Source organism: Hemiscyllium ocellatum, chromosome 33, assembly GCF_020745735.1.
Source record: "Hemiscyllium ocellatum isolate sHemOce1 chromosome 33, sHemOce1.pat.X.cur, whole genome shotgun sequence".
Taxonomy (NCBI): domain Eukaryota; kingdom Metazoa; phylum Chordata; class Chondrichthyes; order Orectolobiformes; family Hemiscylliidae; genus Hemiscyllium; species Hemiscyllium ocellatum.
The window spans coordinates 22,474,751-22,493,690 of NC_083433.1; the positions used below are offsets into that span (position 1 = coordinate 22,474,751).

The following is an 18,940-nucleotide window of genomic DNA, read 5'->3' on the forward strand; positions in this document are numbered from 1 at the left end:
TTTCTTTTCTGGATGTTATTTTTCATGTTGTAATTTCAATCACCACATTATTTGTCATATGGCCTAGATATCTAAGCCAGCATCTTGGCATCCCTATTTCAATAGCCTCTACTTTTTTTTCACAGATCTTTAGTAATTGTGCCGATTTTCTTGATTCCTTCATCCTTTTTTGTCTTTTTGCTCTCTGATTTCTTTGTGACTTTTGTTATTCTTGCATGAGATGCAAATGTCTGTAGCTAGTCAGAATTTGTTCTCACTAATACAAAATAGGAATGGGTAGACCATTCAATAAGGTCATGGCTAATCTGATTGTAATTCTGCATTCTCACTGACTCCTGAAAATCTCTTAACCCTGTGCTTAACAAGAATCTATCTCCAGACAAAGACTGCAACTGGTGAAGAAACTTTCAGGTCTGGCTGCTTCAGTGAAAAGAAATGGAATTACAAGTCTTTGACTCTTCTCTAGATCTGTTTGCCTCAAAAATATTTAAGCACCCTGCTTCCACTGACTTTTCAAGATGAGGGTTCCAAAGGCTCCCAACCCTAAAGAGACATTGTGCCCCGATTTGTCAGCAACAACTCCTCCTAGCTTCAGGTTCCCCATAAGAGCAAATGTCTTCTTCACATCTACCTTGTTAGGAGCCTCTAAATCAATCAGTTTGGATCGTGTCATCTCTCACTTTTCTAAAATGCAGCAATATAAGCCTCACCTGAACAACCTTTTCTTCAGGCTACAGGAAAGATATTGTGGAACCTTAAAAAGGCTCAGAAAAGATTTACAAGGATATTGCCAGGATTGGGAGGTTTGAGATATAGGGAGAGGCTGAATAGACTGGGACTGTTTTCCATGGCATGTCAGACACTGAAGTGAGTTTGTAGAGGTTTATAAAGGGAGGGGCATGGGTAAGGTATATAGATAAGATCTTTTCCCTGCGCTGGGAGAGTCCAGAACTAGAGGGCATAGGTTTAGGGTGAGGGGGGAAAGATATAAAAGACACCTGAGGGGTAATGTTTTCACAGTGGTGCGTATATGGAATGAGCTGCATGAGGAAGTGGTGGAGGCTGGTACAGTAATAGGATTTAGAAGGCATTTGGATGGGTACATGAATAGGAAAGATTGAGGGGGATATGGGCCAAGTGCTGGCAAATCGGACTAGATTAGTTTAGGAATATCTGGTCGACATCTGGATGAATTAGACTTGAAGGGTTTGTTTCCGTGCTGTATATCTCTATGACTAAGTGCCCTATTCAAATACTAGTCTAATAAACCTTCTCTGAACTGTTTTCATTGTATTTATTCTCTCTTCCACCAGCTCTGTCTCTTTATTTGGTGCATTCTGTATTGTTGTTTTTCCTTGTTTTTCCATCTTAAAAATACTTTGAGATGGAATCAAATGTAATATCTCGTGCTTCCTATGTAGGTTCCACTTTTTGATCAGTGGGAAGATGTTCTGGAAGAAATGAAGGTGGAAGTATTGAACCTTGACTGTAATCTGCCAAACAAAGTCTACTGGATTGCACATGTCATAAAGTTAGCAGGTTGGCACCATAAGTTTCATCTCTCAGCTTCTCATGGTAACCTCAGGCACTGTATTGGATTCTGTAAGCCAGGGCAGCAACATTTAGATGCCTGCCCGCATGCCTGTGTTAGAAGCGAATTTTCTCAATGAAGATGTGACTTGCTCGTGGGCATATCATAGCCCTTTGAAGCAAAATTGACACATAATCAAAGTATGAACTTGCACTTGGAAACGTTATTATGTGGGGAGGCTGTTGTGCTGCCAGTAGTTCATGGTTCGAGATGGCCAGGAAGTTCTCCTGCACTGATCACTTGTTGTCAATGTATTGGAAGGATTTATGTTTGGCCACAGAATAGGCAGTCCTGGTAACATCACTGTCGAAGAATGGTGCTGGAAAAGCACAGCCAGTCCGGCAGCATCCCAGGAGCAGGAGAATCGACGTTTCAGGCATAAACTCTTCACTGGGCCAGTAATGTCACTGGGATAATAATACAGAACCACTGGCTAATGTTCTGAGGATGCTGGTTTGAATCTCGCAGTAAAACTTCTAGAATAAAAAGCTAGCCTAATGATGATCATGAAACTCATCTAGTTGACTCAAGTTCTTTTAGGGCTGGAAATTTGGTGTCTTCACCTGGTCTGGCCTACATGTGACTTTTAGCGTGTGAGCATGTGTGGGTTAACTCTAACCTACCCTCTTAGCAACTAGGAAAGGATAGTAAATGCTGATATAGCTAGTGCCATCCACATCCCATGAACAAGTTTTATTTTAAAAAAAATCCACCTTCAGCCATCAGACCCTGAAGACTGACTCAAACCTAGAACTTCTGACACAGAGGGGAGGGCTGCTGCCCACTGTGCCACAAGGCCTCCATTCCCTGCTCTGTATGCAGATTTACATCAAACTGACCATGTTAGCTAAGATTTTTGGGTTGTTGAATGCTTTTCTGTCACACCAGTAGTTCAGCTGGGTACTCCTGAAACTCCAGTGACGACCTTCAGATGAGTACTCCCTGGTTGGATTACTTGAAAATTGCTTCTGATGTTTGGCAAGACTGTTAAGTGGCTAAAGGCCATTCTGTCAGAAGAAAAGTAGAAAGTAAATTGTAACTTTTAAAGTGACATTTATTTAATGAACTTTGAGGAGAGGTGAAGTAAATCCAAGTGTCATTAGGGTTGCCTTCTCATGGTTGAAAGTAGATTTTTGTAGAAGCCAGCTTCATTCTTTTGCTGCAACATGGCTACTGGCAGAAGATTGTAACTGCAGTGTAATATTTTTTACAAATGCAGTTTCCATTTGGCCGCAGTGTTGCAGCACCAGGGGGAGCCTTTCTGAACATGTGAAAATGCAGTGTCAGTGTTGAGCTTTTTAAATTGAGAGGCAGTTTTAAGTGCATATTTCTGGTCAGACTTCTGTGTTTTCTTTGCAAGTTGGTATCTTAACTGTCTCATTGTCAACAAAATTGGTTGAGATGGGAGAAACAATATGCAACTACTCAGCAGCCATTTAAATGGTTGGATTTTTGTAATAGTAGAATTGCCTTCTTTTTCCTCTTAGCAGCTGGATTAGTTTCAGTAAAAGCCAGTGTTGGAAACAAGAACACAATGCTCTTATCTGTAGAGTTGCACTATCGATAAAAACAGTGTTTTGAATGAGTATTTTATATATTTTTAAAAAAAGGCTCAAGACCACGAACCTGAGTCCCATTATTTACCAATTAAGCTAACCAGGTTATGCGGAGTCTCTGCACACCGTCTTTACAACTTGTTCACTTATTCTAATAAATTAACCACAAAACAGCTTTCTTTTAATTGTTGCATTATTAAATTTGTTGCAATCAAGAAGTAACCTGGGAGCAAGATGGCATTGACTGATCAGATTCACAGAATTATCATTGCAGTGAAGAAGCCCATATAAATGGGCATAATTACGTAATGCCAATGTCTTTTTTTTTTACTTCTTTCTTCCCCCCCCCCCAACCATACTCATTGCATGTTTTTATCCAAATAATTACCCAGTGCTGTCTTGAATGCCCCAATTGAACCTGCTTCCACCGCACTTCCCGGCAGTGCATACCATACTCTAACTACTTGTTGAGTGAAAAATACCAGACTTGCTTCTTTTGCAGATCATTTTAATTTATGCCCTCTTGTTCCATTGGCAAGTCTATGTTCTATCCAGCTTGTGATGTGATAAAAGGCTTTCAACATCTTCAGCTCTCCTCCTCTTCTCTCCAAGGAGAACAATTTCTTTTAATACATTCACTGAATGTTGGTGTTGCTGGCCACCATTTATTGTACATCCCTAATCACCTGTATGGCAGGTAAGAGTCTGCCACATTACTGTGGGTCTAGGGTCACATGTAGACCAGACCAGTAAGGGCAGCATACCCCCACTCACCCACAAAGGGACATTGGTGAACTGGTTTAGTTTTTTCGTTGGAAAGGTTGTTGGTAGTCTTAATTGAGCACTTTATTTTTAAAATAAAATTCAAATTCCATTGACTGCCTTGGTGGGATTTGAACTCTGGACCACATGTCATTACCTGGGTCTCTGAATTGGTACTCTAGAGATGATACCACTAAGATCTCTTCAGTCATTATGGTGGGAGAACATGTACTTGTTCAAAAAGTTGGCAGGAGTTACTGTTCTGCTGTTACCATGTGGATATAGCTTGTGATGAGAAATGCACACTAAATACTGACAGACTGTATAATTTTAAGGTGGGAACTGAATTGCATCTGTGTGACCTAGTCAAATATATCATCTACCCATTAACTTCCTTCACCAGAATGCTTTTAATGCCCTACAAATTGATAGATTATTTATCTTCCTTCCTTTTTTTTTCTTTCATGCGATGTCGGCAAGACCAGGATTTGTTTCTCACTTCAAACTGTCTTTGAACTGAGTGACTTGTAGACTAGCCTATGAGGGCAGTTAAGTCAACCCTTTATGTTGATGTGGGTTTGGCCATATGTAGACCAGACCAGGCTTCTGAATGGCAAGTGATTGAATCAGCTTTGGACTCCAGATTTTTAAAATGAATTAAATTTAACTTCCATCAGTTACTGTGGGAATTGAACAGGTTTTTTAGGGCCATTAACCTGGGTCTGCGGATTAATAATCCAGTGACGTCCATAACATGCTCCTGTCATTCTTAATGGAATTTTGAGTCTCATTATCTGATTGCAGGTATTTTAGTAACAAGTGTAGTTGTTTCTTTTGAAGTTTTTTAACTGTTATTGCTTTTTGTGGGTTTTTTTTGTAGGTTATAAGGCATTGCTGAGGTATGAAGGATTTGAAAACAACCAGAAACGGGATTTTTGGTATAATCTGGGAACAGCAGATATCCATCCAATTGGTTGGTGTGCCACATTTGGCAAGCCTCTTGTGCCTCCTCAGAGTAAGTTCTCAAAGCGGTAACTGCAGTTTTTTGCACAGTATCACAGCTAAACAACACCTTGCACTTTCTATAACATGTATTTAAATGTCCCGTGGTGTTATCTGACACTGAGCCAGATAAAATGATATGGGGTATGTTGTCGAAAACTTGGTCAAAGAGGTAACTTTTAAGGACCATCTTTATTGGGTGAAGAGCAATAGAGGGGCAAAATGTTGAGAGAATTCCAGTGATTTTTCTCAGCAATTGAAGGCATAATTGCAAGTGGTGGAATGATTAAATTTGTGAACATATAGAATTCAAAATTGTTTGGAGTATAGCCATCTCTAGAACTGAAGAGATTGGATAAAATTATAGAGACATTGACTGAAACTCTGAAAGTATTTGGAAACCAGGCCAGGAGTTGTAAAATCGATGCTTTACTTAGCCAGTGAATGTCAGGAGACTCCGATACAGAGTGCATAGGACTGTATGGACGTAGTGAGCAGAAGTTTGAGTGACCACAAATTCATGGAGAGTTCTTGATCTTCCTGGGCCTCATCAAACAGTCAACCTCATGGAAATCACGGCAGTCAGTGACCATCTCCAGTTTCACTCCAGATTTTAAAAATTTATTTTTGATGAAGTTTGATATTTTTGATACACTTAGCCATGATATTCATCAGATAGTGGAGCTGTGTGTCCATAGTTGTCAATAGGCCTTCATGGCACGTGGGACATCCACACTTCCCTGAGTTTGTCTAAAACTTTTACCTGCTCTGAGAGAGTCTACAATCCATGTGTTGCCACAAGGAGACACAACTGAAGACTAGTTGATGGCGAATATTCAGCTTTCTTTCTTTGCACTGTTTCTAGCCAGCACTGTGGGCTGAAAATAAGCAAGGCAAGCTAATGCACAAAAGAGGAAACCACTCTCAAGGAATTTGGGTAATGGAAAGTAGAGTTGATATTAAAGATCAGACGTGATCTCATTAAATGGCGCAATAGGTTTGAGGGACTATAAAGTTTGCTCTTGCTTTCATTTCTAACATTTTTAAATAGCTCTGTTACAATCTGCAAGTTTGAGTAATTAACACTTTAAGCACCCTGCAGTGCTCTGTTAAGTGCAGAATTTCCTTGGGCAGCTGTGAAACAGCCTTGTCACTTAATTTTACAATAGTTTTCAGAATTGAAAAACAAGTTATGAAACCACTTCATATTTGACATCTTGTCAAATTATGGAATTATGGGAAAACTGTCACCGTTTTGAGTGGTGTGTGGATGTCTGGGTAAGGTATAAAAGAAACACTGAAAGATCTTTTGAGACATTGAATCTTTTTTAAACAAAACATATTAGAAATCAGATAATTACATGGACTTTTCAGATGTCATTTACCTTAGTTTTATGAATACAATGTTTAAATAATTTATGTCTTAGAAAGTTGTTTCTGTTTACAATTAGTTGGGGAAATCTAGCTAAGAATAAGCTTCCCAGCTTGTGTTCAGTTCTTTAATCACCTTTGTGGTTAATTAAGTCTAAATCCAGCTAATTATTCTAGAAGATTTCCTGTGCAAGCTGTATCTGTCAAGACCCCAAAGATGACAATGTGTGATTAGTGACTTGACCGCATATGCAAGGTCACTAGATTGACAGATCTTGGAACATTCTGTCCTTATTTTAACCTTCAAGAATAACCACCTCCTGACCCCAGAGAGCATCTTTGCTGAATGGGTTTTATTTTGTAGTAAATGAATTTTGCGTTCAGTGAACAAATAGAGTTGATGGACCATTTTGTCCTCTGCCTGATAGAGAGAGCCTGTCATTGGCTACATTAGGACTTCAGCAAAATATTTTGTTTTATATTGTGACCTGTTGAGTAGGGGAACTGAAGTGACTGTGTTTTCCATCTTGGTTGTAACTCAAAGCAGTTGGCTGTTCTTGTAGCCAGTGCTACCGTTTTTAATCTTGTGTGAAATTTAATAGTGCATTGTTCCATCTGCCACTCTGTATTGCAAACAGGCTAGCATTGGATGTAATCAGATTGTCATCAAGTCCCAAATACAATATATAGAGTTATGAAATGATCTTGTGTCACCTTGTGATACTCTTTGTGCAGCTGTTCGAAACAAGACCACTGACTGGAGGGCCTATCTATTAAAGAGACTAATTGGATCTAAGACGCTACCAGTTGATTTTCATTATAAGGTATGGCAAACACATGACCGCCTGTCCTGTGGTGGTACTTTACATCTTAATGAAGTTCATGAGATGAAATCCAAATGTAAAAGTCTGCGATCTACATCCATTGCACAAGTATGGTACAATGTGCAGCATAGACGATCAGGAATATTGCAGCTGTGATTCTACTGTTTTGTGCTGAATTTATTGAATCTTGACCATCCCAGGATTATTTTTATTATCTTCTGAAATATGGAGATTTGTTTCAATTCATAAGTGGTTGGTTTAGGAGAGTACTAAATCATGCAGTGTATTGTTTGTTGTTTTCGTTCTTTCCAAACTCTTTCCCAGTGTGATGTTTTTAAAGCCTTGCTTGAGTGCAGAGTTTTAAAAAAAATTGACAGGTGTGAGTGTTGTTGAGCGAGGTTGGCTTTCAGATATTCAGTGGTGTGGTTAGTGGGGTTGCAGGTTGGGTGGCCTCAAACTCCTATACTCCAGTAAAAAAGAAAAATCCCAGCCTGTTTTTATAACTCAAATCTTCCATTCCCAGCACCATCCTGGTAAATCCTTTCTGAATCCTCACCAATTTAATAATCCTTCCTATAGTAGGGTGACCAGAAATGCACACAGTACTCCATAACAGGCCTCACCAACATCCTGGGCAATCACCTTAGTCCCAGGAGATTGCTGGAGTTCCTAAGGGCGTCGCTTTATGTCCAGACAGCTTCAGCTGCAATACTGATGACTTGCTTGTTTTCTTAAAGGTCAGAAATGGGAGATGTTTGATGACATATAGGCTGTGTTCAATTCCATTAGCAACTCCTCACCAAAATAGAACACAACAGGGTTATAACCTTTTTTGATCTTTTTCAAAAATAATTCAGTTCACATTAAACTTCTTACCCCAATCCTAATGTCACTGCATTATCTCCTTCAGATAAGGGCGGCACGGTGGCACAGTGGTTAGCCCTCACAACACCAGAGAGCTGGGTTCAATTCCTGCCTCAGGCAACTGTCTGTGTGGTGTTTGCACATTCTCCCAGTGTCTGCGTGGGTTTCCTCCGGGTGCTCCGGTTTCCTCCCACAGTCCAAAAATGTGCAGGTTAGGTGAATTGGCCATGCTAAATTGCCTGTAGTATTAGGTGAAGGGGTAAATGTAGGGGAATGGGTCTGGATGGGTTGCTCTTCGGAGGGTTGGTGTGGACTTGTTGGACTGAAGGGCCTGTTTCCACACTGTAAGTAATCTAATCTTACTAGAGCATAGGAGTTTGAGGCCACCCAACCTGCAACCACACCACTGAACATCTGAAAGCCAACCTTGCTCAACAACACTCACGCTCGTCAATTTTTTTTTAACTCTGCACTCAAGCAAGGCTTTAAAAACATCACACTGGGAAAGAGTTTAATCTAATCTAATCAGGACTTCTGTTGATCAGTATGACTATTGTGCATGGTGACAGTGGAAAGTTCATTTTCTCCAATGTTCCCTGTAACTTCTGTGGTGCCATAGATTTCTATAAAGAAATCCCTCACCGTCACAACAGGCAGAGGTGAAGATTGTTCACACCTCTGATCAATGGTGACCTCTCCAGAATCTTGATAGGAAATTTAGAGATGCTAATGCCTTTGAATGCATTAGGAAATGGTTTCTTGTTGGAGGTGGTCATTTCCTGGCACTGGTCCCTGTTATTGGCTACTTGTGAGCCTAAACCTACAATGTCATCCAGATCTTGCTGCTTATTCAGCATCTGAGGAGTTGCTAATAGTATTGAACACAGCCTGTACATCATCAAATGTCTCCCATTTCTGACCTTTAAGAAAGAAAGCAAGAATAGCCATCAGTCTGTCTGAAGCTGTCTGGACATAAAGCAACACCCTTAGGAACTCCAGCAATCTCCTGGGACTAAGCTGATTGTCCAGGATTTTGGTGAGGCCTGTTATGGAATACTGTGTGCATTTCTGGTTTCTCTACTGTAGGAAGGATTATTAAGTTGGTGAGGGTTCAGAAAGGATTTACCAAGATGTTACTGGGATTGGAAGGTTTGAGCTGGGACCTTTTTTGACTGCAGCATTGGAGGTTGAGAGGATGACCTTTTTTAGAGGTCTATAAAATCATGAGGGGCATAAATAAGGTGAATAGCAAGGATCTTTTCCCTAGTGGAGTTCAAAATTAGGGACATATTTTTAAGGTGAGAGATTTAAAAGGGACATGAAGGGCAACTATTTTACACAGTGGTTAGTGTGTGGAATGAACGAGCAGAGGAAGTGGTGGATGCAGGTACTGTTACAATATTTCAAAGACATTTTAGAGCAGTTCACGAATAGGGAAAGTTTGGCGGGATAAGTGCTGAATGCAGGCAAGTGGGATTACTTTAGTTTGGGAACGTGGTTGGACTGAAGGATCTGTTTCCATGCTGTATGACTGAGCCCAAGATCCATACATTTGCGCTGCAGTAGGGAAGGAATTTAAGTTTGGGGAGTGGGATTGGTACTTTTCTATTTAATGAGCACTGCGAGAAAGTAACACCAAATGAGACCAGATGTGGCTTGGCTATGACATCCCTGACAGTTGAATGGTTCATCAATATTGTGTTTAAACTCTTGAATGAACCTCTGGGAAAACGTACAAGTTGCCAGAAATATTTTTCTAAAATGAGCAGGCTAAGCAGTAGGTGAAAGAAGTTTTTGTTTCTCTCTCTCATTGAGTTGATGCATCTATCTGAGAAGAAAATCTTGTTTTTGATTGTCCTGCCCAGATGGTGGAGAGTATGAAATACCCTTTTCGACCAGGAATGCGTGTGGAAGTCGTTGATAAGGCGCAAATCTCACGTACGCGGACAGCGGTTGTGGATACTGTGATTGGAGGGCGCCTAAGACTGCTGTATGAAGATTCTGAAGATGATGATTTCTGGTGCCACATGTGGAGTCCCCTCATCCATTCAGTGGGATGGTCCAAACGGGTGGGTCACAAAGTGAAATACCCAGGTGAGCTAATGGGGCTTATCTTTTTAAAGCTGAATGTGTTGCTGGTTAAAGCGCAGCAGGTTAAGCAGCATCCAAGGAACAGGAAATTCGAAGTTTCGGGCACAAGCCCATCATCAGGAATGAGGAAAGTGTGTCCAGCAGGCTAAGATAAAAAGTAGGGAGGAGGGACTTGGGGGAGGGGCGATGGAGATGTGATAGGTGGAAGGAGGTCAAGGTGAGGGTGATAGACCGGAGTGGGGTGGGGGCGGAGAGGTCAGGAAGAAGATTGCAGGTTAGGAGGGCGGTGCTGAGTTTGAGGGAATCGACTGAGACAAGGTGGGGGGAGGGGAAATGAGGAAACTGGAGAAATCTGAGTTCATCCCTTGTGGTTGGAGGGTTCCCAGGCGGAAGATGAGGCGCTCTTCCTCCAACCGTCGTGTTATGTTCTGGCGATGGAGGAGTCCAAGGACCTGCATGTCCTTGATGGAGTGGGAGGGAGAGGTAAAGTGTTGAGCCACGGGGTGGTTGGGTTGGTTGGTCCGGGCGTCCCAGAGGTGTTCCCTGAAGCGTTCCGCAAGTAGGCGGCCCGTCTCCCCAATATAGAGGAGGCCACATCGGGTGCAGCGGATGCAATAGATGATGTGTGTGGAGGTGCAGGTGAATTTGTGGCGGATATGGAAGGATCCCTTGGGGCCTTGGAGAGAGGTAAGGGAGGAGGTGTGGGCGCAAGTTTTACATTTCCTGCGGTTGCAGGGGAAGGTGCCGGGAGTGGCGGTTGGGTTGGTGGGGGGTGTGGACCTGACGAGGAAGTCACGAAGGGAGTGGTCTTTGCGGAACGCTGATAGGGGAGGGGAGGGAAATATATCCTTGGTGGTGGGTTCCGTTTTGGAGGTGGCGGAAATGACGGCGGATGATACGCTGTATACGGAGGTTTGTGAGGTGGTAGGTGAGAACCAGTGGGGTTCTGTCCTGGTGGCGGTTGGAGGGGCAGGGCTCAAGGGCGGAGGAGCAGGAAGTGGAGGAGATGTGGTGGACGGCATCGTCGATCATGTCTGGGGGGAAATCTGTGGTCTTTGAAGAAGGAGGCCATCTGGGCTGTACGGTATTGGAACTGGTCCTCCTGGGAGCAGATGCAGCAGAGATGAAGGAATTGGGAATATGGGATGGCGTTTTTACAGGGGGCAGGGTGGGAGGAGGTGTAGTCCAGGTAGCTGTGGGAGTCAGTCGGTTTATAGTAGATGTCTGTGTTGATTCGGTCGCCCGAGATAGAAATGGAAAGGTCTAGGAAGGGGAGGGAGGAGTCTGAGACGGTCCAGGTGAATTTGAGGTCGGGATGGAAGGTGTTGGTAAAGTTGATGAACTGTTCAACCTCCTCGTGGGAGCACGAGGCAGCGCCGATACAGTCATCGATGTAGCGGAGGAAAAGGTGGGGGGTGGTGCCAGTGTAGTTGCGGAAGATGGACTGTTCCACATATCCTACGAAGAGATAGGCATAGCTGGGGCCCATGAGGGTGCCCATGGCAACTCCTTGAGTTTGGAGGAAGTGGGAGGATTGGAAAGAGAAGTTGTTCAGGGTGAGGACCAGTTCAGTCAGTCGAAGGAGGGTGTCAGTAGAAGGGTACTGGTTGGTGTGGCGGGAAAGGAAGAAGTGGAGGGCTTTGAGTCCTTCATGATGGGGGATGGAGGTGTACAGGGACTGGATGTCCAGCGTGAAGATAAGGCGTTCGGGACCGGGGAAGCGAAAATCATGGAGGTGGAGGGCGTGGGTGGTGTCCCGAACGTAGGTGGGGGAGTTCTTGGACTAAGGGGGACAGAACCGTGTCGAGGAACACGGAGATGAGTTCGGTGGGGCAGGAGCAGGCTGAGACAATGGGTTGGCCAGGGCAGTCAGGTTTGTGGATTTTGGGCAGGAGGTAGAAACGGGCGGTGCGGGGTTGTGGGACTATGAGGTTGGAGGTGGTGGATGGGAGATCCCCTGAGGTGATGAGGTTATGGATGGTCTGGGCGATGATGGTTTGGTGGTGGGAGGTGGGGTCATGGTCAAGGGGGCAATAGGAGGAGCGTCCGCGTGCTGGCGTTTGGCCTCAGCGGTATAAAGGTCGGTGCGCCAAACTACTACCGCGCCTCCCTTGTCTGCCGGTTTGATGGTGAGGTTGGGGTTGGAGCGGAGGGAGTGGAGGGCTCTGCCGGTTTGATGGGCCGCCTCCAACACACCCCATCCACTTGGACACCCCGTGCTGGCCTCTTACCCGCCCTCGATCTATTTATAGCCAACTGCCGCCGCGACATTAACTGACTCCAATCTGTCCACCCTTCTTACCCACTCCAACCCCTCACCCTCAGAACGTGCAGCCCTCCACACACATCATCTATTGCATCCACTGCACCTGATGTGGCCTCCTCTATATTGGGGAGACGGGCCGCCTACTTGCGGAACGCTTCAGGGGACACCTCTGGGATGCCCGGACCAACCAGACCAACCACCCTGTGGCTCAACACTTTAATTCTCCCTCCCACTCCACCAAGGATTATGCAGGTCCTTGGACTCCTCCATCGCCAGAACATAACACGACGGTTGGAGGAAGAGCGCCTCATCTTCCGTCTGGGAACCCTCCAACCACAAGGGATGAACTCAGATTTCTCCAGTTTCCTCATTTCCCCTCCCCCCACCTTGTCTCAGTCGATTCCCTCGAACTCAGTACCGCCCTCCTAACCTGCAATTTTCTTCCGGACCTCTCCGCCCCTACCCCACTCCGGCCTATCACCCTCACCTTGACCTCCTTCCACCCATCACATCTCCATCGCCCCTCCCCCAAGTCCCTCCTCCCTACCTTTTATCTTAGCCTGCTGGACACACTTTCCTCATTCCTGATGAAGGGCTTGTGCCCGAAACATTGAATTTCCTGTTCCTTGGATGCTGCCTGACCTGCTGCGCTTTAACCAGCAACACGTTTTCAGCTCTGATCTCCAGCATCTGCAGATCTCACTTTTTACTTATCTTTTTAAAACTGAGATTGATAGGTTTTTGTTGAGCAAAGGTATAGGGATATGAAACCAAAGCAAGTAGATAGTTAAGATGAAAATCAACCAGAATCCAATTGAATGGTAGGATAGGCTATAATGGCTGAATGATCTCCTTCTAAGTATTTGCTTGGTGCACATAAGCAGAAATGATGTGTGGTGACAGTTACAAATAATGTGTTTAAACTGTGACACTGAAAAGAGTTTTAAGGCGTGAATCCACTAATCTGCTAAATTGCTGCTGTATTGTCTGCCTTTATATCCTTTTTTGGGATGTGGGTATTACTTTCAAGGCCAGCTTTTGTTGTTCATTTGTTCTGTTTTAGCTTTTTTTTAAAAAAAAAATTAGTATTAATGGGATCTAGGCGTCTGTAGCAAGGGCAACATTTGTTGCCTGTCCCTAATTATCCAAGAACTAAGGCTAGGTCATTTCAGAAGGCAGTTAAGAGTTAACTAAGTTACTCTGGGTCTTGAAACACATGCAAGCCAGATGGGTCAGGATGACATTGTTTCCCTGAAGGACATTAGTGAACCTAATGGGATTTTACAACAATCTGTGGTAGTTTTCAGGTCATCATTACAAATGTTCACTTTTTAGTCGCAGATCTTCATTAATTCAATTTAAATTCTTCAAGCTGCAGTGCTGAGATTCATTCCCATATATTAATTTAGGCCTCTGAATTACAAGGCCAATCATACACTATGCCACCATTTTCCTTCCAAATGTACATAGATGATGAACTGTTCAATAATTGTGCATGCTTGGTTTGCTTTTTAAACACTAGGTTCTTTGTGCTCTGCCTCTCCCAACCCTCTAATTTCTCCCACTCCCAGATCTTCCCTCTCCCCCAATTTCCCTTTTCTGAGACCGTTCTAATTCTGAGACCTCCCTTCGAGAAGGGGTTGGTGAATAAGAGGGAATGAGTGAAGCATTGGGCGAGGGAAGTGTAATGTGGAAGGAATGAAAGGGATGACTAGGAGGTGAAGAGATGCCACGCTGAGGTGTGTAGCAACAGCAGTAAAAACTAAGATGATAGGTGACTTTGGGTCAGTTACATTCAAGGCAGCTGATAGATTTTAAAGTAAAATTTGCAAGTTGAATGCAACCCAGTCTTATAATTTTTTTTATGGAAATCTGATTTTTGTTTGGGAGCACAAGTGCTGAAGGATGGATATGGGTGATTGAACTGTTCTTTCAATGTGTCAGCAAATCATAGCATTCATAAACAGTATGCCTTTTAAAATTCTAACTAGGTGAACCTGATATGGAGTTTAGACAGACAAGAGGTGAAGTGTTTGACGTCCTATCTAGATGGGCTAGAAAATGTCTTCAGGCATTGCAGCATAGCAAGGCACTTGGAAAGCACCCGTTGATAAGAGACGAGCAGCAGTCAGTTTAGTAAATGCTGATTTTAAACTGAGAGACCGCAGAAAGTTAGAGAGCTTTGGGAGAGCTCTGGAGTAAATCATAAAACTAGCATACAAATTCGAAAGATAATTGGGAAAACAAATATAATGTCAGACTTTATTTCCAATTTAATGGAGTTTTAACAAGAGGGAAATTTTATTAAAACTAGTCAGTCCACAGCTGGAATACATGATTTTGGGTGGGTTATCGAAGGAAAGATGCACTGGCATTGGAGGCAATACAGAGGATGTTTACAAGGCTGATCCTGGGTTTTTAAGAACCATCTTATAATGAGGGTTTGTGTAGGTTTGGTCTGTACTCATTGGAGTTTAGAAGAATAAGAGGCAACTTTACTGAAATAGAAAATATTGTGAAGGGGAATTGACAGGGTTGACACGGAAAGATTGTTTCCTCTTGTGAGAGCGTCTAGGACCAGAGGGCATAATCTCTGAATAAGGTGCTTCATATTTAAAACAGATGAAGGGGATTTCTTCTGAGGTTAGTGAATCTGTGGAATTTTTTTGTTTGTCTCGGCCTTAACTATAGTTGAATATCCAGCTTCTGTGGTAAACATTTTTAATCGGTAAGGGAATTTATGGTTATGGGGAAAAGGTAGGAAAATGGAGCTAAGGATTGAGATCAGCTATGATTTTGTTAATGATGGAGCAGACTCAATGGACTGAATGGCTTGCTTCTGCTCCTATGACTTATGTACTGACTTGAAAGATAAGACTGAATCAAGGAAAGAACTTGTGTATTTGTTTTTAATATTGCAAGGAACTGTGAGGATTCAATGTAATTTCACTTGGAACTTGTATCGTATTTATCTGTGCTCTGAGTAAAATTAACTAACGATGTTGTTGTTCTACACTTTCCTGTAGGGGCTACTTTCAGCATGTGGGCTGCAATGGTTTTGGGAGATGATGCCCAACTACCAAGTTGGGCAATTGGGGAAGACTAATAAATTTAGGGTGTAAGTTTGCTCACTGAGCTGTAGGTTTATATCCAGACATTTCATTACCTAGCTAGGTAACATCATCAGTGGTGACTTCCAAGTGAAGCTTCACTTGGAAGTCGCCACTGATGATGTTACCTAGCTAGGTAATGAAATGTCTGGATATCAAACCTACAGCTCAGCGAGCAAACCTACACCCTAAACCTCAACCTGAGCTACAAACCTTGAAGACTAATAAATGTCAGTGGCATCTATTGCCGGAGCATAAATATAAAGAAAACTTGAGTATTGCTCAAACAGGTATGTTGTCCAAACTTTTCGTCATGCACTCAGGACAGATTCAAGAATACCCCATTTCAAAGGGAGCAATAATTTATAATACATCAGGCCATAGTGTTGATTGGTTGCCAAGTCAGCTCTTGTTGACGCATTGCTATGACGAATACACCAGGAAACTATTGTCCCCATGCTTTTGTTTAATTCAAAAACAACGTGCAATTCTTAGACAAGTGCGTTTGAACTGTAAAGGCCAGGTTGTTCTATTCAAAATAGTAAACAAGTTATATTGAGACATGTAACTTCCAGTGAGCATAACTGAGTCACATTCTCAATTTTTCACTGTGGTTGTATGATTCTTAGCACCCTCTTGAATGCGGTCTAATCACAGGACTGTATCTAATGTTACATGTTCTGTTTTGAGTTTTGCATGCACAGACTGGTTAAGAGTGTGGGTAGCACGGTGGCACAGTGGTTAGCACTGCTGCCTCACAGCGCCAGGGACCTGGGTTCAATTCCCGCCTCAGGCGACTGACTGTGTGGAGTTTGCACGTCCTCCCCGTGTCTGCGTGGGTTTCCTCCGGGTGCTCCGGTTTCCTCCCACAGTCCAAAGATGTGCGGGTCAGGTGAATTGGCCATGCTAAATTGCCTGTAGTGTTAAGTAAGGGGTATATGTAGGGGTATGGGTGGATTGCGCTTCGGCGGGTCGGTGTGGACTTGTTGGGCCGAAGGGCCTGTTTCCACACTAAGTAATCTAATAAGTATAGTCAGTACTCTATTGTGAACAACAAAAGGGCATGCTTTTGAAATTCTCCACTAGTATTTTAATTACAAAGACAAATGCTGGAGAAACTCAACAGGTCTGGCAGCATTTGTGAAGAGAAACAGTATTTCGAATCTAATGACACTTTTAAATTTTGACTTAGTATTTTATTTACTTTGTCTTCCAAATGATAGATCAAAGCCCCATAAGAATGAATACACTGCTTACTCTGAATAGTGAGGAATTTCATTGTTGTAACTTGTTGGCCCAAGCTATTATACTAAAGGTAAATTACTGGTCATAAGGTTTGGAGTCTGTTTTTATTAGACACCACATGTCTTCAAAATTCCAAACTATCTGGTGTTGTTTCAATGTTTTGTGGGTATTTGCAGCTGCATGGAATACTGACTACTATAAATGGCATGAAGGCAAGTTCAGTCATTGGACTGAACAAAGTGACTTTGTCTTAGTTTTTAAAAAAAAGTGAAAAAACTCGAATTTAGCCATTTGTGTTGTGAACTTGTCATAGTGAGTCAAATATTGGATCTTATGTATTGCACAGGAAATTGAAACTTGCAGCTTTCTGGTTTGCATAATTTCAAACTAAAATTTTAATTCATTTTCTTTCTCAGGAGGAGTGACCAGAGCAGATGTAAGCTCATACCCAACGTTCAGGAAAGTCTTCTGTTATGCTTTACCCCATCTCTTTAAAAAGGTAAGGGACAATGTTTTGCATTTCTTTTCTTTGTTCTGGATAAACGGGTATGTAGGGCACATAGCATACCAGAAATGCTGGAACATCGGGGTTTAGTGTGAGGGAGGAACTGATGAAAATCAGTACGAGTAGGAAAATGGTGTTCAGGCAATTGATGGGACTGAAGACAAATAAATCCCTATGGCCTGATAATCTACATCCCAGACTACTGAATGAAGAGGTTTTAGCAAAAGGGGGTGCAACTAGTAAAGTTGATGAGCGGGACCTGGTGTATGTGGTTTAATTGGTCTTTCAGAAGGCTTTTGAGAAGGTCTCACATAAGAGATTAGTATGTAAAATTAAAACACATGGAATTAGGCGTAGTGTATTGAAATCCGGTTAGCAGACTGGAAACATAGTAGGATCAAATGGCCATTTTTTTCCTAAATGGCAGGCAGTGACTCATGGGATACAGCAAAGATCATTGTTAGAACCCTAGTTATTTACAAAATATTGATTTAGTTGAGAGAACTAAATGTAATGACCACAAATTTGTAGATGATGCAAAGCTGCACGGGTGAGTGAGCTGTGAGGAGGATGCAGAGATGCTTCAATATGACTTGAACAAATGCATAACAGATGCAGTATAATGTGGATAAATGTCAGGTATTCCACTTCAGTAACAATAACAAGAAGGTGGATTGTGATGTAAAAAGGCTGGAAATTGATAGGGGAATGTGCAATGGGTCCTGGGTGTTCTCCTACACTAGTAACTAAAGATAAGTCTGCAGGTGCAGCTGTCATTTAAGGCTGTAAGTGGTGCATTGGCCTTCATGGCATCATGATTTGAGTACAAGAGCAGGGATGTCTTGCTACAATTATACAGGGCCTTGATGTGACCACACCTGGAATACTGCAGAGTTTTGGTTTGCTTATGTGTAGAAAAATATTCTTGCTCAAAACAAAGTGCTTACCAATCTGATTTCTGGATGGCAAGGACTGACCTATGAGGAAAGGTTGAATTGGTGAGCAGTGTAATTGTTAACGTTCAGAAGAATGAGGGGGATCTCAAACATACAAAATTCTAACAGGACTGGATGCAGGAAGGATGTTTCTGATGGTTGGTTGTTTTTGGGGATAGCAGGGTGGTCAATCAGTTGTAGTCTCAGAATACAGGTTAAACTGTTTAAGCATAAGATGAGAAATTTTCTTCAGCCAGAGAGTGGAAAGAATGTGAAATTTGCTACCACCAAATGTGGTTAAGGCCAACACATGATTGAATTGGATATAGCATTTGGGGCTAAGAATCCCACTTGGGGATGAGTGGGAATACTAGGAACAGGTTGAGTTGGATGATCGACTATGATCATATTGAATGGGAGAGTAAGCTCGAAGGGCTGAATGGCTTACTCCTATTTTCTCTGCCTTTATGTGATAATTAGATCAGGTTTCAATTAACATATTTAGTAGCCCAAATAGAAGTTTGAAACAATGAATTAATGTTACAATATATTCGGTACTCTTTGCGGGAGAATTATGAAACAATGGTGCAGTAGGCACCAACAAAAATATGAAGGTATTTGGCTAAATCCTCCTTCAGAGAAGTCAGTTTTAAAGGACTATTTTTAAAAGGAGGAAGGTGAGCTAGAGAGGCAGAAAGGTGTAGGGAGGGAATTCCAGAACTTAAGGCCGAAAAACTGCAAGGGTGAGTACTAATGGGAAGCGGTCTAAATTGGTGATGTTCAAGTGGCCAAAATTAGAGGAGCACAGATGTATCTCC

General features: G+C 42.6%; 1 protein-coding gene across 1 annotated transcript in view; it reads left to right on the plus strand.

Annotated features, from left to right (window-relative positions):
- l3mbtl2 (L3MBTL histone methyl-lysine binding protein 2) overlaps window positions 1-18,940 on the plus strand; it is a 109,468-nt gene that overhangs the window by 18,639 nt on the left and 71,889 nt on the right. The window contains exons 6-10 of the mRNA XM_060849376.1: window positions 1,422-1,539; window positions 4,790-4,924; window positions 7,018-7,106; window positions 9,836-10,064; window positions 17,099-17,181. Of these exons, the coding sequence (XP_060705359.1) occupies window positions 1,422-1,539; window positions 4,790-4,924; window positions 7,018-7,106; window positions 9,836-10,064; window positions 17,099-17,181 (654 nt within the window). The remainder of the gene's footprint in view (window positions 1-1,421; window positions 1,540-4,789; window positions 4,925-7,017; window positions 7,107-9,835; window positions 10,065-17,098; window positions 17,182-18,940) is intronic.